A 26,879-nucleotide genomic window follows, 5' to 3' on the forward strand; every position below is an offset into this window, starting at 1 on the left:
ATGTTTATCATTTGAAACCAGCAGGTGAAGCTCTAGGCTTATTTTCACATGCTAACCAGCAGATTAGTTGAAAATCAAATTACATACAGTGCTGATTAAGTCAGAGGAGGGATACACATCCTCATTTCTATATGACGTTTCATATAGAAGAAGAAAATCACAAATACAGCAGCAGTGATGAACTTAAAAACCAAGCATATTCTGCAAAACCAGTGCCATGCATGCATCCTGAGTTAAATGTTTGTTTGTGAAATAAAGTTTTTATAGACAATTAGAAAAACACAATAAAGTATATCTAAATGTTAAACTTTTTTTGTTTCAAAAAGAGTAAGGAAAGGTTAAAACCCCTGCCAGTGGTTTAATGCTTTCTGTGTAACCATTAGGGAGACTTACCCACTTGAAGGTTAATCTCTAAAATGGGACACACATGACAAAAAAAGCCTCATAGGGGTTTTAACCATTTCCTACTCTATAAAAAATAAAAAAAAATAGATATTTTACGTTATACTTTAAGCATTAGTTTAAAAAACATTAAAAAATTAAATAAAACTAAAAGCATAATAGTTTCTTATTAAGGTAAGCACTAGTGCATTAGGCTTTTAGATGGATGTTTGAAACAGCCATCTTTAATTTGTCACATTGGGTACAATTCACTAAAGCTTAATGCATGAGTTAAGTCAGTCACATGACCACATATCGCATGCGATACGGAAAATGTCAATTCACTATTGCTAGTATGCGGTATTTTCCGAAAATAGCAAAAATAGTAAATACCGCATAAAAAGACCTTAAAGTCAATTCACAAAAGTAAATAAATAATTAAATGTATGTGGTAATTAAGTAGTAGTCCAGGCATACGGATTGTACCGTATCTGTCAGTACCGTCATGGGTTGTTAAGGAATAGGTGGCCACCGAGTCCCTAACAACCTATGAGTCATCAGCTGTCAGTGGGGTTCCCCACTGACAGCTGAATATAAAAAAAAATTTGCCAGCAATTAAAAAATAATAAAAAACAGCGCAGGGTCCCCCCTCCATCCATGCCAAACCCTTAGGGTATGGTTTGGATTTTGAGGGGAACCCCCACGCCACAATAAAAAAAAGAATTGCATGGGTTGTCCCCTAAAATCCATTCCAGAAACTTATCTCACATTCTTTTATTTTCTTTCTCAAAGGGAACGTGTATTGACACGTAACGCGTTAGGGAGGTGCCCAACAGCAGTGACGTCACTCCACATGGCTCACATGGATGGCCGGCAGCCATCTTGTTTGTTTCTAATGTAAGTCCATTCACCTTTTGTCATGACTATTTATTTTTACCAATAAACTACTACACTATTGGAGACTTCCCTCTTGGACTTGTTATTGCTGTGAGCCCCCCCCCTCTTTTAAGGTGAATCCTGCTGACCGGACATATGGTAATGTGAATGGTTCCACCTGGTGGCTGATAACTGAATCTCTGGAGTCTGGATATCCCTCTCTGATGTGTGTTACTTATCTGGGTGTTGCTGGCCAGATGACCTCCTGTGCTGCAGTGTTCTAGATCTAGATGACCAGGAGCTGGTCTTAATATACTCCATTGCGCAAGAGATTGCGCTTTCTGGTTAGTGCAATCTACATCCATTCTCACAGCCACAGCAGTCACGGATTTTCTCACCATTTATTATTGTCATTGGAAATATTGACTTGTATCACATATGTCACTGTATGCACCTTTAACGTTAAGTTCATGACGTTGTTTTACATCATGATCCTTAGCGCCGTGGAGCACGGTTTACACTTGTTCTGTTTTTAGATATATACCTATGATATATTTGATGCACTCATATGGTCATAATTCAGTTACTTATTTTTATTGAATTTGATGTCTCAAGCGCTGCATATATTTATATTAAGGTATTTTAGTAGTGTTTTTTAGTGAATTCAAACCGTTTTTTTTGTAAATGCTGTGCGGTATCCTACCACACACTCAGATGCCGTAAGATACCGTTTAGTGAATTGTGCCCATTGTCTACTAGCAGGGGAGATCTGTCTGGAAGGTTGCATTATTAACATCTTCACAAAATCTTATTGCTTGGGAATTCCTAGAACTTAGAAGCCTGTGTACATTAGCAGTCCAATATCAACAGTAACACATAATCTAGAACTTTTTAAGATAATATATAACATGGATGAGAGGAAAAACACAGTGGGCTCCATTCACTAAAGCATGCAGTATTTTAGAAGTGTTTTCATGAATTGGAAACATTTTTATTGCACATCTGAAAGTGGTACATACCGCTTTGTGAATGGAGCACATTTTCTTTTGTCAGGAAAATTAATTTTATGCAAACTAAATGAAACAAGAGTTACTTGTTTTCTTCTTCAGATGCTTGAATATGAATAGAGATAAAATATAGTTTTGAATGAGTTAAATAGAATCAAATATATTCTAGTATGATTTACATCTAATCCTATTCCACCAACTTCGCTGCCTTGTTAGCTTTCGTCTGCTGTCAAGCAAAAGCAGTACTGCATGAAGTCATGCTATTGCCATGTGGAAAGTAAAAGTTTAATGGTAACATAACATTTCCCTTGCAGATCAGGGACAATTAAATATTAACACAGTAGTATTAGGACATTAGTGTTCAGAAATGAAAGAACATCTATATAGAGACATGATGATGTTAGGACACCAATGCTCGGAAATGAATGAGCATCTAGACCAGTCTTTCTCAGCCAGGGTTCTGTGGAACCCTGGGGTTCTTCCAGAGGTTGCTTGGGTTCCTTGAGGCACTCTACTTTTAAGGAACCCCTAGCAACCTCTGGAGGAACTCCAGGGGTTGATTATTAAGCAAACCTCATTCATGAGGAACCCAAGATATTGATTATTAAGTAAAACCTATTCTTTACACATTTATTTAAAACTCTCTATATCTTACTGATCATGCTACTGTACCATGAGCTTTAGGTCTAATAATTTTAGTGGGTGTTCCTAGAGATTCAGATCTATTTTAGGGGTTCCCCTGTGATACAAAGATTGAGAAAGGCTGATCTAAACAATGGCATGGTATTATTAGGATCCTGATGTCCAGAAATTGGAGAAATCTAGATAGTGATATAGTAGTATTAGGAAACTAATGTTTAGAAATAAAAACATCTAGACAATGATATGATAGTATTAGGACACTAATGTTCAGACATGTATGATCTAGACAATGATGTGGTAGTATTAGGACACTAATGTTCAAAAATGAAGACATCCATGTGTTCAAAGATGGCAATTGCATAGATATGCAAGTAAAACGTTTGGAATATATAGTAATTATGTAAACATCAATCGTATATTATTTTAGACTTGAGAGATTATCCTTTATTTCAAGATTACTTCTTTCTGAGCATTAATGTCCATTTCAGTATTGCTTAATAATAACCACCCCCTACACATTGAAATTTTGAGTGATAAATTACTGCAAACATTACCTGCTCCCCATCAACTCCTGGAGGACCAATAGGGCCTCCCTCTCCCTGTAGAAACAATGTAAGTTACCATGAGCTACGTTCACTGGCAAGTATTGAATGAAACCACCACACCATATTTAGGTGATATGGCTTTCAAAATGCATACATCAGGCTCTTGTGGTGATAGAGTATTCTGCAGGGACAATCTTTGTTGAGAACATGAAGACAGTTTACATTACAATGCATAGCTTCTGTCTGTGATTTCACAAATGACAGCTTGCGATGTGTACAGAGTTTTTTATTTAAAGGAAACCTGTCAGGAATGCTGTTACCTGTATTAGAAACATTAGACACACTTGTCATCTGACAAAAGTTGTCAGTGAAGCCTCTTCAGCTTTACTGAAATTTACTTTCTTCTAGTATATTTCCTAAGACATGGAAAGACAACTCTGTCATATGATAATGTAAGATGCTTCTAACACATGTAGGATGAAAGATCAGGGTGATTACTAAACATTTGCCAGATCATACAAAATGTTGAACTAGAATTTACTAGTCAGACAAAGTTTTAGTAAATCACCTCTCAAATGTCTAAATAAATGTGTTCATTCAGTAATGAGATTTTAGATCTCAAAGTGTAGTTTCAGCTTTACCAACTTGATATTGTACTAATGCAGGGGATGATTTAGCTAATTTCATCAGTCTGAAATTATAATTCAATTGGTAATTAGGGTTAGTATTTTTGATGCATGGTACTACACAAGCATTGCCTTCATAGAGTAGCAAAGCATAGCAATTATCACCATACAACCAGCAGCATCAGCATAAAGGCACAACATTTATTATACTGTAAATGAATTTTAATAAAATATCAATATGCTCTTTATTATAGGAAATTATGAAAGTTATATAGGAAGTCAAGTTACTCTATGTATAGGCTTATCGAAATAAAAATATTTTTAAAACAATTAGGTATAACACCTTTGGTCCAGGCAAACCAGGTGACCCAGGTGGTCCAGGAGGTCCCTGTAATGTAATGTAAAAAAAAGAAAATATGGTGACAAAGGGTCAAGTTGAAATAAGTTGTATGACATATATAAACACAACAACACAGTACTAAACAACACACAGGGTTGCAACAACATCTTCAACATTTCAGGGCAAGGTTAATCAGGATCCACTGCCTTTTACCAAGTTATTGAAGACATCATCAAGTTATGCATTAAAAGTGTATAAAGCCATTACTACCTGTACAAGTCTTTGTTTTTATAGCAGAGATACAGTATTCTCTACTGACCACTTGAACAAAGGGGAAAGATAACTCCTAAGCTGACCCTACCTGTTACAATCTGATTGTAGGATCTCCTGTAGATCTACCAGCAGCCATAGAGTACAAGGACCTGCCTTGTTTAGTAAATTATTGATTCATTGTTTGTATAGGGCTTCACATAACAGTTTTGGTAAATCTAAAGAACAATGTACAAAGACTGTACAATAAATCTATAACATATATGGCCACCTTCAGATACTTTTGGATCACCATTAGGCCATAAATGGTGAAGCAGCAGCTTTCCATGTTCACTTAAATTTGACCTTTTCAACCTATAAGGAAAAAAATAAAACAACTCTAACAAGCCTATCTGGAAAAAAAACCCTCATTGTTCTTCAATGGGGTAGGACAACCAGGCAAGAAAATGCTCCATGTTAAAGGTGATTTTGACAAATAGGGTACAGACTAGGGCACCAAACACACTCCTCAAAATCAAATTATAACTAAGGATGGGCACAAATTATGAAGAATTGTCTGATTCATATTTTAGCTGATTCACTTAAAAATCTGACAATATTTTCTTAGCTTAGCAAATAAAAGTTGTGTCACGAGCACGCACTCTGCACACTCCTGGCACATTTACTGGTGCCTCACAAAAGGTCCCAATCGCTACTTGATCGCTTTCCAATCATGTGAATGCCATGACAGCCAATCACAGTGGTCACATGACCCTAAATCCTGCCTCACCTGCTGACGTAACAAACCCCTTAAAGGGCAGGGAGGCGCTGGTGCCAAGGGGTTAAGCCAAGCCAGGGCCATAGATATTATTCTTTGTTCCTGGGTGGGTGCTCAGCCTTGGGCAGTATTATTTACCCCCTTCTCCCTACATTGGTAGTCTGTGGAAGTTATTTAACCCCCTTCCCTTTCTCACATTAATGTACAGTAGCAGTGTTAATTAATTCCTTTTTCCCTGCATTGGTGATCAGTGGCAGTGCTGTTAACCCTCCAAACCTGGCCAGCCCACCACCAACACAGCATGCATCATACACTTACATTGTAAGCTGGAGGTGGGAACAGGGGTTGGCAGAGGGAGATAACAGGGTACAGCTGCTGCCACTAGTGGAAATGTAGGCAGGCAGGAGTCAGGACTAATAGTGCTGCTACTGCTATGCAAAAAATGAAGATTGGAGGCATCTGCCTACCGAGGCATTCTAGTTTGTATGGATGCACTGGGTGGGGTTGCGGGACCCCCATTTTTCCCCTTTATCTATGCCTCTGAGTCAAATGAACATTCCCCCCCGTTCCCCATTAGTACACATTTTCCTAATGATACTTTCATTATTTAGTAAATAAAAATGTCAAAATATGTAAATGCTACATATATACTGAAATTATTTATTTCAAAATAAAGTACTTCTTCCAGAATATAATCAAGGTCTGCAAAACTACTTGTAATGTATAAATGTATGACTAGCCAATATATTTTTGCTTATTCATTCAGACCTACTTTTAGTATGTGTAATGCAAGTGCATTTTTTTTTATCCATTCCAGATTCCATTTGTTAAACTTAAACACATTTGTTTCTGCTGTAAAGATGAATATGCAGTCGCTGTACTTACATTTTTTTCTGCTTATATAATTCAGTTTTATATACAAAATCGACTGAGTTTATTGAGTAAAGTATGCAAAAAGCAAACGTGAAGTAAAATTAACCTATAACCACCAATCAGATTTCTGATTATTCTGGCAGTTTTATTAGTCTATTTGACTAAGCCCTTCTATGTAAAATTTCAAAGACTTTGCATAGTTCTGACACAGGAAATAATGCACTTATAGCTGATTCTGTGGGACAGTCTGGGAAAACATATTAAAGGTTTAAAACACGTTACTCCATAGATAAAAGCTGTAGCAGATTATGCCATTTCAGTTCAAACTGTTAAGATTAGACTTTATAATGAAGATATTTAGTACAATTCCTCAACAAAATCACAAAAAACAGATATAATTAAGTGTAAGTCTACTTTAAAAACATAGAAATGTGTGTTTTAGTGGGTTAAGATAAAGACTAACTACATCTTTAATTAAACCGGATGCATTCCTCACAGAAAATACAGGAGCATTTTATCTCAATAGGTGACTAGCCTCTCTCGCTTTTTAGCTGTGGCTCTTTTTAAGAACAGCTGTCAACCACACTTTTCCCTTTATTGTGAATGGCAAATTTAGTTGATATCCTCTGGAGTGATAGTGCGGAGTATGGAGTACTTAAGGATGGGCTACATCTTCCCATTATGCCACATCTATTAAAGAATATGTGCACTTACATGTTACTTTTTGTACTTGAACAGGTATAAATACTTAGGGCCCTCTGCTGTAGGAATAGTAATTTTGAACCGTTCAGTCCATGGCATCCAGAGGGCATGGTTACCATGCTTTTACTCTGTTTTCCCTACTCCTACCCATACTCGACATGCTGTGGGGATACGGGGAAGCAGGATACTTTTGAGCCTGGGAGCTTTTTATTGTGAGCCAGCACATGGGGGTGTGAAGAAAAACAGCACAGCATGGTAATCATAGCCTAATGATGTTAACAGCAGGCTATGCAGTTCAGATGAAGAATGTATTTATCTTTGCCTACGTAAAAAACATTAAATATTTTAACAGTTTTAACTCCAAAAATGGTTTGCAAGGGTTCATGCACAAGGCCATATTAATTGCTGTTATCTACAAAGGATCTTGCTAGCAGAAGCTGGCACCAAGTTCCTGAGTAAAACATAGGCAGCACAGTGGCTAAGTGGTTAGCACTTCTGCCTAGCAGCACTAGGGTTGTCAGTTTGAAAAAGCACCGGACTACCTATATGGAGTTTGCATGTTCTCCCTGTGCCTGCGTGAGTTTCCTCCCACACTCCAAAGACATGCTGGTAGATTAAATGGCTCCTGTTCAAATTGGCCCTAATATGTGTATGTATGAATGTGAGTTAGGGACCTTAGACTGTACAGTCCTTGAGGACAGGGACGGATGTGAATGTACAATATGTAAAGTGCTACGTAAACTGAAAGCGCTATATAAGTACCTGTAATAAATAAAAAGTGGTTGGTAAAGTGCTTCTGTAAACGTGTTTAGATGCTTAAATTTTTGAGATCTGCACATACAGATTTTTTTATTTTGATTTTACAGATCTTTACTCAATGCACTTTTATTGATGTAAACACAGCTCGGTGCATGGGCCATAGTATACAATACTGCTGCATTAAGACCAGTAAAAATTATATGATTTACAGATCTGAATGCAACATTTTTTTCCATCCGTGTGCATGAACCTCCTCTTACTCTTTAAAATAAAATTATACATTCATGTTACTGTACCTTAAAGGAGGTAGCTGCTGCATCAAGCTAAGCCTGCGCTAAATGTATGCATTGTAATATGTATGTCCTAGTTTAGGAGCTCAGATACTTTAGAGTTAGGAACCACACTTTGCAGAGGTGCCCAAATGCAGCATTGAGGTTTTACACGTACCGTATGTGCAAATGTTTGCAACAAAAACCTCCGCTTTTGACCTAAATATTTAAGCAGTTTAATTCTGGGGACTTTTTGTACTGTTCAGTGTATTGCCATACCCACGTTCACCTTCTTTTTGTTAGTGTTATATTGATTTGAGGGGTTACCATTTCTTTTGTTCCTCCATCTGTCCTACTGATCATTGTCAGTGTGGCAGACAGTGATGGGAAATACATAATGCTAAAGGTGTCACCAGAAGATGAAGAGAGGTTGAATTTTCTATTGGGAACACCTGTCCCAGTAACAGTTGCCTAAGGCTAGGTTCATATATGTGCGTACAAAAATCTGTGCAGCCGTACCACCCGCACAGCAGAATGCAGACCCGCGGGCGGATGCCATTAATGCTAATGGCACACTGTCCGCACTGGAAATCTCAACCGTACTGGGAACCGAGGTTCCCGTGCGGGCTGCGTTTTCAGAAGAAGTGCAGGGACTTCTTCCCTGTGTGTCCCGGGGCACAGGAGTCCATTCAAATGAATAGGCTCTCGTGCCCCCACAAAAAGCGGACCGCAGGAACGCACATATGTGAACCAGGGTTTAGAGGGGATTAGCCATGTATTTTTTCTCTTCCTGTTGGTTTTCCAGGGCAGGAAGAGAAAGGAAATCTCTTGATTAGGACACAAACGGAAAAAACAACCAAATAAATAAATGAATACATAAATAAAAATAAACCTGGTGGGGGTTTTAACACCTTCTTACTCTATAAAAAAAAATTGAGTTTTAGATAAACTTTAATACAGTGGTGTAACCTTCCCTATTCCATTTAAAAAACAGATGTAGATGTGTTGGTATCTTTTTGGGCTGCTGAAGTATGCATTGTGGTCAATAAGAAATGTAAATTTTTTGATGGTAGCCGTGTTGGCTGTTTCCAAACCCCTACGCCAACATCCTTCTGTGAAAATGTATTCTTATAAAAAAAAAAACTGAGGTTATTTTCCCCAGCCACCAGACTCAAACTTTCATGCAGGTCTAATGCTGATTAGTGGCTGAGGAGAAGTAGCTCCAGTTTTTTAGTAAGAATACATCCTAAAACACAGCACTTCATGCATCAAAAAAGCTCTTATTGTGCATGTAAAGATATCCAGTTCATGGGTTTCACTGTTAGTACATACACGATATTACAGTGCATGCAATAAGAACAAGACAAGGCCACACACACAACACAAAGGAGCACTCCGTGCAGAATTACCGTAACTGTAATGGCGGTAATCCTCTGAAGAGAAGTAGCAGCGATAAGAAATAACAATGTACTTAATATTTCATCATACATTATTGAGATTCTTCTAAAACAATGCTTTGATAATTATGCAATAAATAATTTGGCAACCATGATAAATGTATCCAGGAAACATTCCAGCTTCCAACTGTGACACTAGAAAATACTATAGAGCTTAATTCCAGGCATTTCTTCCCTGGTGTACCAAAATAAAACTGTATATGTCACAAAATCAAATACTTTCAATACTACAATTATACAATACTAATTAGTATTATAGCTTGCAGCAAATCCCACGTGTCCTTAGCAAATTATGTCATGCTAATATCAATATACTTCAGCTAACCAACAGCATTTAAAGAGACACCAAACATAAGCAAAATGGCTGTATCATTTTATATCTGCTTATAGTGGATGTGGTTTATCAAAATTGGAGCAGAAAGAATCTGGATCAGCTGTGCATGGCAACTAATCAGCTTAGAACTTCAGCTTGTTCAGGTAAGCTATGAAAATGAAAGCTAGAATCTGATTGGTTGGCATGCACAGCTGCTCTAGTTTTGACAAATTCCCCTCAGTGTATTTATGTGAACTCATAGAGAAGAAAATGCTAAGACTAGAACAGTGGTGCATGGCAACTAATCAATTAGCTTCTAGCTTTAAATAAGAACAATAAGAATTTAGCGAGCGCTTACAGTAGCAGCTAGTGCACCAAAAAAGGAACCACAAACCTCAATGTACAATGTAAATAAAAAAGTGCAATGCTAAAACAGTAAGAATCCAAATAATAGTAATAAAAGCTATAAGAACAACATGACATGAGGTATTTCCATAAGTACAAACAAACTCTGGTATAAGTGATACGATCATCCAGATAAAGTGCAATTAAATATATAGCTAAATTAAAGTGCCAAAGGTGGTAGTATGTATATCAGGTGACAGTGACAGTCCCCATGGGTTATTAACGGATGAAAAACTTCTATATCCCAGTGTGAACCAGTAGTACTCTGGTGACATGTGACAAATGGAAAGATTGCCCACTCACCAGAAGCGCAATCTTAATGCGCACTGATCAAATAAGCCAGAAACGGAGGTCCCCTTTAAGATACAGCCTGGTACAAGATCCCCTCCTCTATGGATCTGAATGTTAGAGATGTCAGTCAGAGGGCCCCTTTAACGGGTATACTGCAATAGGGTCTGGTCATAGGCTTCCCTCCTCTGTTCCGGATGGATCACCTGGGGTCCTAGATGGCCTAATGTATACATTGATCTGTGCTTCTCTGAAGGCTCAGTCAAATAAGACCCAATTTCCTCTAATGATAATGCATGGTTGGAGTTTATTGGGATAATGGTTGGCTGTTGCAATAGGAAGATCACTTTTCAGCACTACTCGGTTATCTCTTGCTATCTATTAACTAATTTTAGCCGCATAAGGATTAAAAAGTGTTGATTGAGAGAGTGAAGGTCCACCTCCTCACACTGGTGTAGCGACAAGGTGGGTATCCCATGAAAATCGGCATCCCTAATTAGGCCATCTAGGACCCCAGGTGATCCATCCGGACCAGAGGAGGGAAGCCTATGACCAGACCCTATTGCAGCATACCCGTTAAAGGGGCCCTCTGACTGACATTTCTAACATCCAGATCCATAGAGGAGGGGATCTCGTACCAGGCTGTATCTTAAAAGGGATCTCCGTTTCTGGCTTATTTGATCAATGCGCATTAAGAATGCGCTTCCGGTGAGTGGGCAATCTTTCCATTTGTCGCATGTCACCTGAGTACTACCGGTTCGCACTTGGATATAGATGTTTTTCATCCGCTAATAACCATTGGGGACTGTCACTGTCACCTGATATACATACTACCACCTTTGGCACTTTAATTTAGCTATATATTTAATTGCACTTTATCTGGACGATCGTATCACTTATACCAGAGTTTGTTTGTACTTATGGAAATACCTCATGTCATGTTGTTCTTATAGCTTCTAGCTTTCATTTTCAAGATTTAAGTTGATTAGTTACTATGCACAGCTGTTTCAGGGCCCATTCACACCACACAGTTTTTGAAACATATTGGGGTTGATTTACTAAAATGCAAATTCAGCTTCCAGGTTGTTTTGTGAAAGCTTAATTGAACAAGCTGAAGATAGATGCTTATTGGTTATCATAAACATCTGCACGAGATTTTGCACTCTCCAGTTTTAGTAAATCAACCCCATTGCATTGTTTTTTTTTAAAAGAAAACTACTATTTAATTCCATGTGCTGCAGTTCATTGAGATGTGTTGCAGCGCATCAGAATGTTCTGCGCAAAAAATGCAACATGTTCTATTTTTTTTCAACTCACACAAATGAAGCACATTTTTGAACACTGAAGCCATAGGACATAAAGCAAATCGGCTTGTTCTTTGCTTTGCCCAATGCAGCCCAACCTTGTTGATGTGCAATCCAAGGATTTATGTTGACACCAGAACTGAAAAAGATTTGAAATCTTCCAACGGAGGGAACTCATTCATGGGACAACTGTCTAAAGCTTACCACTCACATAACAAACTTGCCGTACAATCTCCTTTATATCTACCAACAATTATGTAGTTTAAGGGTCTGCCATATACAAATTGGTTGGGTAGTTTAGGTAAGTCTTCATTTTACATAGTTTTGTAAATCTAAAACTGATTGTGCAAAGACTGTACAGTCACATTGTAACATGTATGGTGACCCCAAGAGAGGACTTTCTTCACTTTGGAATAATTTCTTCCCGCTTCCTCTTGTGTCTACTCTACTGGGACACAGATGGAAAAAAAAAACTTGACAGAGGTTTTTGCCATTCCCTACTCTATCCAAAATTTAAAGAATGACTTCAGGTATACTTTAGTTAATTGTTTACAGTTTAAAGTGGTAGTAAAGTCCCCTAGCATAACTTGTGCCAACAGGTAAGCTTGCAATCAGGCTCCTCTCCTTGCTGTTAAGGCCAGTCATAGACTGGGGCAGTGGCCATTTTTTGTATTGCTTACCTGTAGGTACAATGAAAACATGCACCGTTTAGAAAATACTCACATCAGCAATAGCCGATGACATCACTGGTGCATACACAGGGAAGCTCTGCATTCAGGACACACAGTATGCCATTGAATGTAGAGAACCATGCAGCAGCCAGGGCTCCCCCAAACCCAGGAGGAAGACCAGGTAAAGATGAAAGCACGGGGGTGGGGGGGGGGGAGCCGTGACAATGCTGCGCTGGAGGGCTTTGTGTGCAGGTAACTGTGTAAGTGTGTCATAATGTGCTAGTATGCTATGCATACTAGCACATTATGAGAAAAATACGCAGGGGATACACATTTTTTTTTTTTGCGAGTTACTACTGCTTTAAGCAATAGATTTTATCTTTTTTTCTGCAAATATTTTAAACTTAAAGTGATTCTAAACCTTCACTCTTTTTTTTTTATAACAAACATGTTATAGTTACATGCTCTGTGCAGTGATTTTTGCAAAAAGCAGCACAGAGCAGCACCCATCCCCCTCTTCTGAGGACTCTCCAGGCTCCTCTCCCCTGCCGAGTACCCCCCTAGAAATCCACTTGCTAAGGGGAGTGCTCAAGTGGGCTTGCTCCTGAGCCCCCCCCCCCCCCCGTCTGTGTCCATAGACACACACAATAGGGCTTTGCCCTGCCCCACCTGCTCCTCATCATAGGATTCGATTCAATTGACAGCAGCGGGCGCCAATGGCCCCTGCTGCTATCAATCTGCTCTGTGAGGAGGGAGAGAGCTCTCATGCACAGTGGTGGACTGAGATCTGGCTAGTAAGGAAAGTATGAGGGGGAGCAAGGGGTGAGGATCCTGGAGACAGAGGGTTTTTTTTTCATCTTAATGCAGAGAATGCATCAAGGTAAAAAAACTTAAGGTTTTGGAACCACTTTAAAAAGACTGACAGTCAAAATGATAAATAAAATAAGGCTTTCTCCAGTGTCTCTAATAATCTTAGCACACAGCCTTACCTGTAATGCTTCCTGAATATTCCCATTGTAATCTATAATTTCTGTTGCGCCTTGATCTCCCTTTTGTCCTGGAGGTCCCTAAAGAATACATGAGAAATAATTTAGATTTAGGAGAATACACATTTCAATCCCTATTCATTGTGTAGCATGAGCTCTGTATTTGCATCAGCACTTGCTCATGTAAGACATGCTTTAGTATAATACGGTACAGAGATTGAAAAGAAAATGTAGGGGTTATGAGTAAACATGTTAGAAAAATGGGAGCTGCCATTGCGGACTTGTTTTTCAAAAGGAACAGGATGTTTTTGTTTATATTTTATTACGTAAATCACTGTTCTTGGATTGATGTTGCAGTGCAGTAAGTTTTTTTTATCCATTTTTAAAAAAATATTTTCTAAAGTTTCCAAGCACAAAGCAGCATGAGAGTTCATATTAATGTAGCGAAGATTAATTTTAAACCTAGTTTTATGAATGCAATCACTGCGAATCCAAACAAAATGTATTACATATAATACAAGCTTGCATGCAACCAGGGAACAGTTTTGCAACATTTATCATTATTAGCACTTTAAGGATGTAATGTATGTAAATATAAAAAAAGGAAATATAAAAAGTGAGTGTACTTACTCTAGGACCAAGTGGGCCAGCTTCACCTCTGCTCCCAGATTCACCCTATAGTGAAACATTTTTTTCAAAATGAATAGGGTAGGAGTTACCCAGTAAGTCATGCATTCCTTTTAAATTACATATTGCTGTACATAAGAAAACAAGTTATTAATTAAAGTAAACATAAATGAACCTACAAAACATGTAGGTTATAATAAATATGGGACAGATGTCTCTCCCTAACACTTAACCAATCCTCCTCCTATTCTTTAACCCAGCCAATTAACTCTTAGAGTCTTCTTATATTTTGCCTTCCCTGGTTCACCCCCCCATCTACATTCTAGTAACATTTTTGAATAAAACTTTTCCATTTCCATCACATATCTTGTTTTAGAGTCAGTGAGCTCATCACTAGGTCTCTGTGCTCCTCTTTGCAATGCAGGCAGATTATATACCATTATACTTGGTGAGTTGGTACATAGTTACCTAAAGAAAGCTGTGTAAAGCCCATAGGTACCCATACATGTGATGCTGATCCCCCATGATTAAAGGAGTTGAAATCAAGTTAAAGGGGCAGACCATGGCCAGTTTGGCTGGGGAGAAAAGGGATAGATAATGCTCCCAGCCAGGAAATTAGGTGGGCTCTATCTGACTTGCTGCAGTTTCTAATGCAAAGCATGGGAAGTCACAGTGTGCAGTGAAATCAAAGTAAGCATTTTCAGTAAAGAATAGGGGCTTGTACAAATGTACATGACTGAAGGTAAGACTGGAGCTCTGGTTTCACAAAACCTTAAAACTTAACCGGGAACAACTCAAAATTAACCCTACTCTGTGCTGAAAGAAATATATCAGCCTCCACTGCTTATCACATCCTATAAAATGTTGACTGCTTGGTCATCATTCTCACTCTCTGTCTTCAGTACCTTCTGAATTGCTGCCCCAAATCAAGTACACAGAGCAAGAGTACTGATCTGACATGTTTTCCTTTTTTTGTTGAAAAGCAACAACCCAAATGTTGTGTAAAATGAGTTGACTTGTCAGATAGCCATACAAATATCTCCATTACACTCCAGACCAGGCCAGTATGCCCACAGATGTGGGGTTCTGCAGAAGAGTGTGGATGGCGCTACAATGAACAGTGGAAGACGTATATTGATGTCATGGTGATGGGTATGGTGTTGTTTCATTGTTGTTTTACATGTACAGTATGTATGTTACTGTTATCTGTATGCTTTATGTCATTTTTGCCTGATGAAGGGACCCTTTGTAGAAACATTGCATATTTCATGTGACATGCCTGATTAACACTAATAAAGGCAATTTTATTTTAAGAAGACTGCGTTGCCCTCTCAGCTACGGTAGATCACTTCTGTTTGATTAACAGCTATATCGACTTTATGCACGTTGCTTAAAGTGAACCTTTGTACATATTACACATTAGCAACTACCTTGCGTACACAGAGAGTGTTCCATGCCTTATCTATGCTGCCCTCACACCAAGATCTCATAGTGTTAATATCTGAGTATGGACAAACAAAAGATTTATGGACCAGATGTGCAATGGCGTAAGCACCAAAAGAAGAGTGTATAAATTCCAAATTAAATTTAATTCAGATTCCTATATATCATAAAAATCCAATGAGGTTCAAAGGGTCCCACCTCCTCAGGGCTTGGTACTTTTGAACAAAGTGTGTATTGTACTGATAGAATTAGAGGCCTCCTGAGGAGTAATTGGTATGATTGCTCTAGATGCCAGATGAATTTGGAGCAATCATATTAATTACCCTTCATGATCCATCCAATTTTGGCCCTTTTCTCCTTGCACACCCAGTCCCTACACAAGCAAAGGGCCAATCTTTGGCCACCATTTCTGGTACAGCTGCCTATGGAGAATCATTCCCTCTATACTGCTTAAAACCTTAAGCTGGCCATAGATGGGTCAGATTTTTTTCTTTCAACCAGCATGCTCAAAAAAAGAAAATGGACCCAATTCCCCCATTCACACATTTACCCAATGCCCCCATTCACACTGTGTCATTTTATTCTGTCAGTGGGGAGACTTCCCCGTTGTCAGAATACAAAAGGTCAATGCTACAGGCTACAGATTGCAGGACTGATCAAGAAGAAATTTTCCAGCAGGGTAGTTGTACAAAAGTCGACATCTGTACAATCCCAGCGCCCATACATGAACCATATGAATTTCAGTTCATCTATGGGCAGTTTAAATCGACATTTTCTTTCACTTTACCTGTCCCAAACATTTTTTCTATAAATAAGTTTTTCTGCCACTGTCAGGACATACGGATTTCAGCTTTAAAACATGATTGAGAACACCTACTGTTTTAGGAGGTCCAAAGCCCCACACCTCTCTACTACATCCCAAACAAATGATTTATAACAGTCACATCCCATGAAAATGCAGATCTGCTCATGATCTATACCAATACACCTCTCATCAAAAAGTCTTTATGACTAGTGTACAAGCTCAGTCAAGGATTAAGCAGCTGTCTGTGCTGTATAAATGTTTTCTATCAGTTCTTTGATATCATAATCCCAGGAACAGCTGACAGTCAGCGGATGCAGTTACAATATAAAGTTCCATTAAAATGACTAAAGTCACTTGTGAATCCTTTGATTTGGTCTTATTTGTCACTTGCTGGAGCAATGCTGTAAGTTGAAGTATAGCTTGACTTGTGGAGAAAGAAGAAAATTAAGCACTGGGCAACAGCTGGGATAAAGACTGAGCTTGTTTTAGAAAAGATAGTTAGACACGGTTATAAATTTGCAATGGATCATAAAACAGAGCCTTTCCCTTTGTACTCATGAAAACTGAATATATATCTATAAACTATTTAATCTGCCAAGATCTGCATCATTTTGTTTATCCAATCAAGTGATTCACACAAATTATTTAGAACTCATCCACATCGATAGTTATCAGTTTACAAGTCATCAAGCATACATCCCTAGTGCTGTTGTGCGACCGGAGACCTGCACATTATGTACACAGTTGCTAGTATAAACGAATAGCTGTGTATGTGGCCATACTGATGTAAACACAATGGCTCCTGCATTGCCGTTTACCCGGTTGTACAGCGTGTTTCCCCGAACACACCGCTTTCACATTTGTAGAAATGTAACATGGGCAAATACACGGGTAAATGCCAATGAAAAAGCAATTAACATCTACACGAGTACAGGCTTGTACAGCCATTCACTTGTATTGGTGGCTGTATGCATCATTTTCAGCTCCCCGGGGGAAGGAAAGCGCTGGGGATTTTATGCCTAAGGACTTATGGGCTGAAAAACACCAAAAGTGCATAAGGTCTTATACTGCATGGCTTGGAGGGTGACACCATGATTTGCTGTGCAGTCTCCTGTGTCAATTGCCTGATCATACTACTATAATATACAGCATTAGCCTACTGGGGCCCTCCCTTACTGCCCTGGTACACTAATTTGCCATATCACCTCCTGGCTAAAACATGTTAAAAAAAACCTGAGGTGGAGGCATCTGAGTTTAAGCGTATTTTAGGTTTTGATTGGGGGGAACGGGCTTTCCTGGAATTTAAAGAACAGTTACCATTTATTAAACAACTAGTTAAAGCAAGGGTTTTTTATAGTTGCCTGAAACTCCTCTTTAAAGTTGAAGTCCAGGGATGATATATTTTGCATACTTACACTGGACCGGCACAATGTAAATATGCATATGTGATACCTGATCAGCCTCTGTAGAAGCTGTAAATCACTGCAGTAGCTGATCTACTACAGTGATAGCTGCAGTCTTCTAGGTGCTGTGCCAAAAAGTTGCCCTTCTGCATAGTAACCATGGGGCAGTTGCACGCTTGGCACGATCGTCATGCAGAGAACATCTTGAAATTTTCTCAATGAATGCTAAACATTCTATATTTGGATGAGGTGGAGAATAAGAGTGGCAACATCACAAACTCCCCATTATCAAATCAAAGAATGCTTTACGTTCTTTGAGAAAAATGAATTGCATTACCGATGCCTTAGTGAACAACCCTCTGTGGTTACCATGCAGAAGGACAGCTGCTCAGCACAGGATCTGAAAAACTGATGCTATTGCCATAGTGGCTAGGCTAATATAGTGATTTACAACTTCTACAGAGGACAATCAGGTATGCCATATGCATACTTAGATTGTGCCAAGCTAGTTCTTTGTAAGTAAGTCAAATATATCATCCCTTGAATTTCTCCTTTAACTCTGGTAGTTGCAGGTTCAGTGACCTTAGTCCTGCAATGAACCGATGCTAGAGTAGTACAAAACGGAATGTGTGCAGAGGGTGTCAGACTGGTAAGACATGTATAAAATTAGGGTGATAGTTTTGATTTTGTGAGTTATTTATGTTAGCAGTTACACTGGAGTCAGTCCTAGGGTAGGGGCTTAGGAGGTTGTGCTTAAGTAAATGTGTAAAGTATACCTAAACCCCTTAGGGTCCCTCTTCAGGTATATTAGCACATGAAACTAGTTTTTAACAAAAAAAGTTTTTTTATCTTGTTTGTTTTAATGTTTCTAAATAGCCACTAAAGGTGCAACATTGACAGTTCATTTTGCCTTCTCTACCTGCGTATTTAATGCTAGCTCTCCTGATATGTCATGCTTTTTGGCTTGCTACCTTCACTTTGAAAAAAAAATTCATGAACATTCTCTACTCTTTCCAATACTAACAACAGCAACAACAAAAAACTTTACAACATTAAGGTTTAAAGAAGGGATATGGTTAAGTGTTATGATTAGGTTACCTGTTAAAAATTAATTTTAATCAGATTTTTTTCATAGAAAAAAAAGATTTTTATGACAAGTACACAAAAAGAAACAAAAATACACAAAAATAAAAAGAGACGTTGAAAAAAAATTAAATAAATGTCAAGTTACCTTACAAGGCAATAAACACGCCAAAAAGTATATAACCTCATCAATACATATGACTCAGTTCCATCAAGTTTTTCAAAAATATTTCAGAGCAACCAATATATTATATCAGTAATATATAAAAAAGCTCTCCATGACAGGCCATCCCAGTCTACTCTGAACATTCAAGGCCTCTGTTATAAATTAGAAGTAGAATGTGATGCATCCATCCATTTTTTCTATTTTTTTTTTAAATTTTGAGAGGCATTACATTAAGCATAGGTTTATTTTTTTAAACATTACATGTTAAAAGTTCATTAGAGATAGGTAATAGTAATGGAAAATTAGTGCTTAATGTAAAATTCTCTACATTCTTAGAGCTGAAAACACTGTGCCCAAATGTGTCACGCACAGAAAAATGATGTGCCAACTATTCATCAGGTTACTAATCTCTTATAACTTGCAATTTCAATTATCTTCAGGTGAGACATATTTTTCACATGCTAGCTGCTGAATTTTCTGAAGATTCACCAGATACTTTAATGGACATATTTTCATCTGCAACATCTACCAGCCAGCCTAATAATTTCCTCCAAATGTAGCTTTTCCATGTGGGCAAATCCAAGCAGATGCAATTGTCATGTCTTTATATAGACCATTATTTGTCATTTTGGAAGCAAAGTCAAGTGGTTCTTGCAGTTTCATTACTTAATGCACATACGTGATTTATATTGATTTATGTTTTGGTAACCCTATTAACTGTTTTTAATATGAACCCTAAATATTAACTGCCTTTTTATGAGTTTACAAAAGGATTAAACATCTGTATTTTCTCAGTGTTCCACTAGATGGAGCCACAACATTAAAGGAAATGAAGGTAAGCATGCACATACTGTATAGTGGATTAAAAGGAAATTTGCAGAACTGTGCATGGTAAGAAGTATTCAGTATAAGCAGACAGTAAGGGTGAAACAACTATACACTGACCTTGGACCCCTTCGGGCCTCTAGAGCCAGATTCACCTGGTTCTCCCTGGAATAGGTAAAAATCGGAAAAAAGAATAATGACAGCAAGTATTAATTTAAAGTGAGCAGCAGCAGATTGTGACAAGACAGTAGACCTTACTTTCCATACCTTTTCTGTTTTTACAGGCAACATGCTTGAAAGTGATAAAGGGTTAATAATATGAAAGATTCATATTAACAATACTCAGTGTCATGCAAGTCACCTATAAAGTGACTGTCCACTTATACATTAAAGATTCAAGAACAGTTTAGAGGTTAACGATGTGCAGTTTGGGTGACACTGCCCTTTGAACTATAGTTTCAATAAAATTTAACAGCCTTGGTAAGTTTTAATTACCCTTTGTTTCCTCGTCTCAGCTTAATGTCACATTTTGACCTTTTATTCTACAATACTTCTGTAATTACAGATTTTACAGTCCAGCACTCTTACTGACAGTAAGATAGATAGACAGGAAGACAGACAGAAACCTAGCCTAACTCTGGGTTATATTTACAGTCAACCAGAAATGCTTATTTACTAATGAAGAACATATTTATTAGAATTCCAGAGTTATCAATTCCAGATACGCCCCGGTACCTCTCTTGCTACAAAATTTTAAATGGGCTTTTTTAACATGACAGATAGAGGAATATTATTAAATAACCCATGGCATCCAATCAGAAGTTAGCTGTTATTTATTTCAGGTACTTATATAGTACTGTCAATTTACGCAGTGCTTTACATATATATTGTACATTCACATCAGTCCCTAACCCTCAAGGGGTGTACAATCTAAGGTCCCTAACTTACATTCATACATACACATACTAGGGCCAATTTAGACAGGTTCCAATTAACCTACCAGCATGCCTTTGGAGTGTGGGAGGAAACTGCAGTACCTGGAGGAAACCCACGCAGGCACAGGGAGAACATGCAAACTCCAGGCGGGTGGTGCCGTGGCTGGGATTTGAACCAATGACCCTAGTACTGCCAGACAGATGTGCTAACCATTTAGCCACTGCACTGCCCCGTTAGTTTACCAACTCTGTGTTGCTCAAAGCTAAATTCCCATTGGTTGCTAAGTGCTACTTAATAACAATTATAAGGGCAGTAGCTTAATAATACATAGTAATCTCAAACTAAAAGTGAAAAATGCAGATACAAGTGTTACAAATGTGAGCAATAAACATGGTAGGGGAAGTTGTCAGGTGGGCTTATTAATATGACAGACTAGGGAGCAAGCATGAAAAACAAAGGTTTTACTTATAAAGCTAAATAGTGACTGAAACTAAAATGCCATACAGTGGTTATTTGCTTCAGAAATTGCAGAATGTGAATAATGGGCCTGTTTTGACACATTATTAGGACATTATAAATAAAGACAGTTTGGGGGGATTTGCTAAAACTGGAACACTCAGAATCTGGTGCAGCTGTATATGGTAGCCAATCAGCTTCTAACCTTAGTATGTTCAATTAAGCTTTGACAATAAAACCTAGAAGCTGATTTGTTTCAATGCAGAGTGCACCAGATTTTGCACTCTCCAGCTTTAGTAAATAAACCCCTTTATGTTTATTATACTGCACCCCAGTCTGTTTCACTATTAAATAAAACAACATATAGTGCAGCGCTAATATTACAATAAATGCCAATACGCTATACCAGATAAAATTGAATAAATCACATATTATATTGTAATGTCCCAAATTACTCGTTCAGATGGTGTGGATTATCTCCACTGGTGAAAATAGGTAAACTCTATATCTTCCTGTGTATATGAATATGAAGATCCGGTGATGTGCGGTCAAAAAATAGGAAGATTGCCCACTCAGCGGAAGCACAATTTTAATGCGCAAGATATAGATAAACCAGGGGTGGAGGTTCACTTGATGGTACAGCCTGGATCCAGATCCTCTCCTCTGCAGATATAGGTATTGGAGATATCCCTCACACACGCTCTGGGCGGATATACTGCAATGGGGTCTGGTCATTGGCTCCCTCCTCAAATCCTGGTGGTGTTTATGGGATCCTAGATGGAATCAATCGCTCGGCACGGAGCAAAAATGATGGATTCCCATAGTGTAGTATTTATTAATATTTATTCCAAATGATAAAATGCTCTACATATGGGATCAACCTCAGCAGATGAATCTCGGATGATGTACAAATGAACAATGCAATAACACCACTGCTATAGAACACTGACCAGCTGAGATAGGAAGGTGGCCGCCGGACCTCCATGATCTGGCGGCACGACGTCATGGCGTGTGCAGGCTCCTCCTTGATGCGTTTCATACGCAAATACATCCTCATAGGGGTGTTGCCATTGAACGAGTAATTTGGGACATTACAATATAATATAATGTGCTTTATTCAATTTTATCTGGTGTAGCGTATTGGCATTTATTGTAATATTAGCGCTGCACTATATGTTGTTTTATTTGTATATTGGAAATGTTTGTGGTTACTTTTTTTGGTGCAATAGCTGCTTTAGTAAGCGCTCGCTTTTTCATCCTTGATTCTGTTTCACTATTAACCCTACCAATTTCATCATTTTTTACTATGAACAATTTATTACTATTATTATTATGGATTGTGTCTAGGCAGGGCTGCACTTCAAGAAGGCCTGCCATGGCAAGGTTGCAAATGACTAGACGTAGCTATTTTTAGGGCAACTGTGTTGCCAATTTATCTTTTATCATTTGTACTTCAGGATCTGTCTTAGTCGGATATTTTGCTATGGATGTTCTATATCAGGGGTGGCTAACCTGTGGCTCTCCAGCTGTTGTGGAACTACATTTCCCATGAGGCATTGCAAAGATGGGAAGTTACTGACTTGCAGAGGCATGATGGAACTTGTAGTCCTGCAGCAGCTGGAGAGCCGCAGGTTGGCCACCCCTGTTCTATATGTATCAGAACTATAGAAGTTGCTACTTATTATTTGGTACATTAGCAAGATTATTGGTCCTTTAAATATATTAAAGCCGATCTGTTCCGAAGCTCAAAATGTTCTGTTTTATTTTCAGATAGCGAATCATACCGCAAATTGTGTGCCTGGTCATTAATCTGCAGGGTGTTAGCATGAAATACAATTATTGTACAGCTCTTGGCCGCTGTATGCAACAGCACCTGTGTCTGTAATCAGTGTGGCCACAAGCACCCCCCCACCCTTTCCCCATTTCAGGCTTTCCAGCACACTCCAAATAATTAAATAGGCACCATAGAACACTTTATTGTATAGAGGTGGGAGGATGCTGATTTAGAGTGGGCAGATGAGCTGGGGGCACTGATTAGTTCTAGGCCCTGTTGCATACAGTGACCAACAGCCATGATAGCCGAAGCAAGTGGACGAGAAGCAAGAGCTGCTATACCTTGCTAAAGACTTATAGATTAATGATCAGGGCTGGTGTTTTGAAAAGCCAGTGTTGGCTCGACCTAGCAGGGGTGGTATACAGCCACCCACACATCATATTGCTGACTATTAGTAATGAATTTTCATATAAAATAAAAGGTTCAAGACTACCACCCTGCCCCCAGGGCAAACTGGCTGGGTGCCCATTCCTGCTGGCCCTAAACAGTTTATACATTTTTATTTGTGGAATAGTGTAAAGTAGATTGTACCTCTCACACTAAAGTGAGACCACCATAGAACTAAAGTGTGCCCTACTTTCCTATTTGTTGGTTCTGGATGCACAGATGTATAGTTTTTAGATGCATTATCGTGTCATTGTGTCTTGTTTCCATTTCTTATTTTGATCTTGTGTTGTCTTAGTTGAATGTAACTGTATCTTAATAATTTCCTCTTGAGATTAATAGAGTATACTAAATCTGGATTTAAATAGGGTATAGAATTGGATGGATTGAAATGTGGCCAATTCAGAAGGGACCAGGTGAATTTTAATCTGTGGGTGGCATTCCCTGTTCAACAGTCGGTCATTAGATCAACTTCTTTCGAACAGACACACTGATCTGTTGTTGATCAGCAGTTGCAGCCAATTCGCAGCAACCACTAATCAGTGTATTCTAACAGCAGTGGGAGCCACTGTCAGGATACACTGGATATATAGGATGTGCCAGCAGGGGAGAAATTCTTCATTCATGGAGGATGGAGAAATCTGTTTTTTTTTTTTCAGCTCACTAGGTGAAAATCCCCCATAGACCTAACCATCAATTCCTAGCTAAGGTTAGGGGGGACAGCACAAGACAGGTTGCCTGGGGGGGGGGGATATGAATCTGTCTCACCCTGGTAATGATCAGGCACACAATTAACAGTATGTTTAAAAATCTAAAAGTAAAATATTTTAATTTTAGCTTGGGTACTATCTAGCTTACTACATGCTAAATGGAACACTTGATTATTAAATTAGATTGGTGTTGCTAAAATAAGGTGTTACAGCAGCTTCCAAAAACACAATACTAATACAATATCATCCCAGTATTATTAAATGGCCGGGGAGATAAAATACAATTAACTGAACAGCCATGTACCTGCTGTCCTCAGGCAATCTGCCAAGATCATAAATGAAAAAGCTTAGGCCCAACTACCATAACAAATCTTAAGATGCACTTGAAATATACATAGAATATTTGTCATATGACAAGCAGAAATATTATAGATTGAGTTCAAGGCAGAAGTTCATGTCTAAAGCTAATAGATGGGGACCCCAAAGCCACTATAAACTAATAGTGCAACAAATAACTACTGAAATTATTTTCACCTATAGCCCGATACTTCAGTCCAGCTATTAGATCTACAACTCAGTTTTCATTCATATTATTTATGATTCCAATAAGATATAACAACACAGTGCATTGTGGATAAACTTGTTCCAGACAAATACAATCATATGTGATAAAAGCATGTGTAATAATGACTATTATAGACACTTAAATAGAAAGTTTCACATGACATCATTATGCCAGTATGACAGCAAAGGTAAAACAAAGCCACTTATTTAACACTTTAGTGCAGTGGTCTTCAAACTGTGTCCCAGGGGCCAGATGCAGCCTTTTGCTTGCTTCTATCTGGCCCTTGGAGCACTACTTCATCCAACAATGGGGCATAAATCCCTCCACTGACACCAATGAAAGGGCGCAATTCCCCCAATGACACCAATGAAGAGGCGCAATTCCTCCCAATGACACCAATGATGGGGCACAGTTCCACCCAATGACACCAACAACTGGGCCCAATAACACCAATGATGGGGCACAATTCCTCCCAATGACACCAATGATGGAGCACGATTCCCCAATGACACAACGATGGGGCACAGTTCCTCTCATTAGCACCAACAATGGGACATTTCCTACTCCCAATGTCCACAGTCTGGCCCCCCCCCCCGAAAGTCTGAAGGACAGTAAACTGGCCCTTTGTATATAAAGTTTGGAGACCCCTGCTTTAGTGGAAAGATTAATGATGCAAATAAAAGTGATATTGTCATTTGCAAAAAAGTACATATGCAGTGCAGATACCTACACACATCTTCATATACCTGTAGCAGCTTTGGTTGCCCCCTTTATGCCAAAAGGACAGTTTGAATTAGCAAAAAACTTCTGGTTAGTGACAAAGCTTCTTTACCCTCTTCTTCACATTTTTATTGCCTAGTGAGGCAGCCTTTGATATTGATTAGGGATGAGCTCTGTGTTCAGGTAAATATCATGCTCTGGTAGTGCAGCAGGACAAAATCGTCCAGCAGTGGGTCATAGTAGTGGTGGGGAAACAACAACAGACATCAGCAAAATATCATTGGGTGGCCTTGTCCTCCCCCCCTAGCAAGATAGCTCCCAAAATGTTGAAAGTCATGCAGCCTAGTATGGTTTGGAGAGGGGAACACTTGCTACCCCACCTTTGTGCAGAACTGGGACATCCTTCAACCATCCTGTGTACAGGCAGCACAGTGGCTAAATGGTTAGCACTTCCGCCTGGCAGTACTAGGGTCATTGGTTGAAATCCCAACCATGACAACACCTGCCTGGAGTTTTAATGTTCTCCCTGTGCCTGTGTGGGTTTCCTCTATGGACTCCAGTTTCCTCCCACACTCCAAAGACATGCCAGTAGGTTAATTGGATCCTGTCTAAATTGGCCCTAGTGTGTGTATGAATGTGTGTTAGGGACCTTAGATTGTATGCTCCTTGTGGGTTAGGGACTGATGTGAATGTACAATATACGTATATATACAAATAAAGTGCAGCACTTAAACATTCTAAACAAAATAAAGTTCAAAATGTTCATAAGTGAAATATCAAATGATGAAATAAAAGCAGAACAGTCCCCAAATGCCATAATGAGATAGGAAGACTTCTGAAGATAGCCAATGTGACACCAACCACTTGCATGCACGGCTTACCAGAAAGTGTGTGACCCCTATTAAGAGTGGTCAGTCACACTTTTTTTAAAAAACCTCCAGGGAAATGGACAGAGGGAATCTTCCTCTGGACACCCAAAGAAGAGAGATTAGTAATCCTCCCAAGCCGATCCCTATGTGTGGTGACTCCAACCACTCCAAGCAAGTTGTATAAGATCAGAACTCGTGGCGTTAAACTTTGAAGTGAACCTGTGCTCATCCTTTGCACTTTTGTTATTTTGAAGAAAGAGATGGATGTTTGTCTGTGTCCATTGCCTCACGGCATTTGGAGACTGTTCTGCTTTGATTTCAGCATTCAATATTTCACTTATGAACATTTTGAATCACTTTTGAACTTTATTTCATTTAGAATCTTTAAGAGCTGCACTTTATTTGTACACTACAGTATTGAGTAGGTGCCTGTTATCAAGGTACGGTGTCCAGCTGCTGTTTATTGGTGTTTTATTTCCTAGCACAGATTTGTGAATTATATACGTACTGTATATATACACATATGTAAAGTGCTGCATAAATTGACAGCACTATATAAGTACCTGAAATAAATAAATAATA

The 26,879-nt window shown here is 38.7% G+C and overlaps 1 protein-coding gene across 1 annotated transcript in view; it reads right to left on the bottom strand.

The window, feature by feature from the left end:
- COL25A1 (collagen type XXV alpha 1 chain) overlaps positions 1-26,879 on the bottom strand; it is a 658,924-nt gene that overhangs the window by 84,565 nt on the left and 547,480 nt on the right. The window contains exons 21-24 of the mRNA XM_089668497.1: positions 14,102-14,146; positions 13,475-13,552; positions 4,421-4,465; positions 3,461-3,505 (exon numbers count right to left, since the gene is read on the bottom strand). Of these exons, the coding sequence (XP_089524623.1) occupies positions 3,461-3,505; positions 4,421-4,465; positions 13,475-13,552; positions 14,102-14,146 (213 nt within the window). The remainder of the gene's footprint in view (positions 1-3,460; positions 3,506-4,420; positions 4,466-13,474; positions 13,553-14,101; positions 14,147-26,879) is intronic.

The sequence above is a fragment of the Staurois parvus genome, unplaced genomic scaffold (genome assembly GCF_062004578.1).
Source record: "Staurois parvus isolate SC_StPar_1 unplaced genomic scaffold, SC_StPar_1.0 ptg000058l, whole genome shotgun sequence".
In the NCBI taxonomy this organism is placed as follows: Eukaryota; Metazoa; Chordata; class Amphibia; order Anura; family Ranidae; genus Staurois; species Staurois parvus.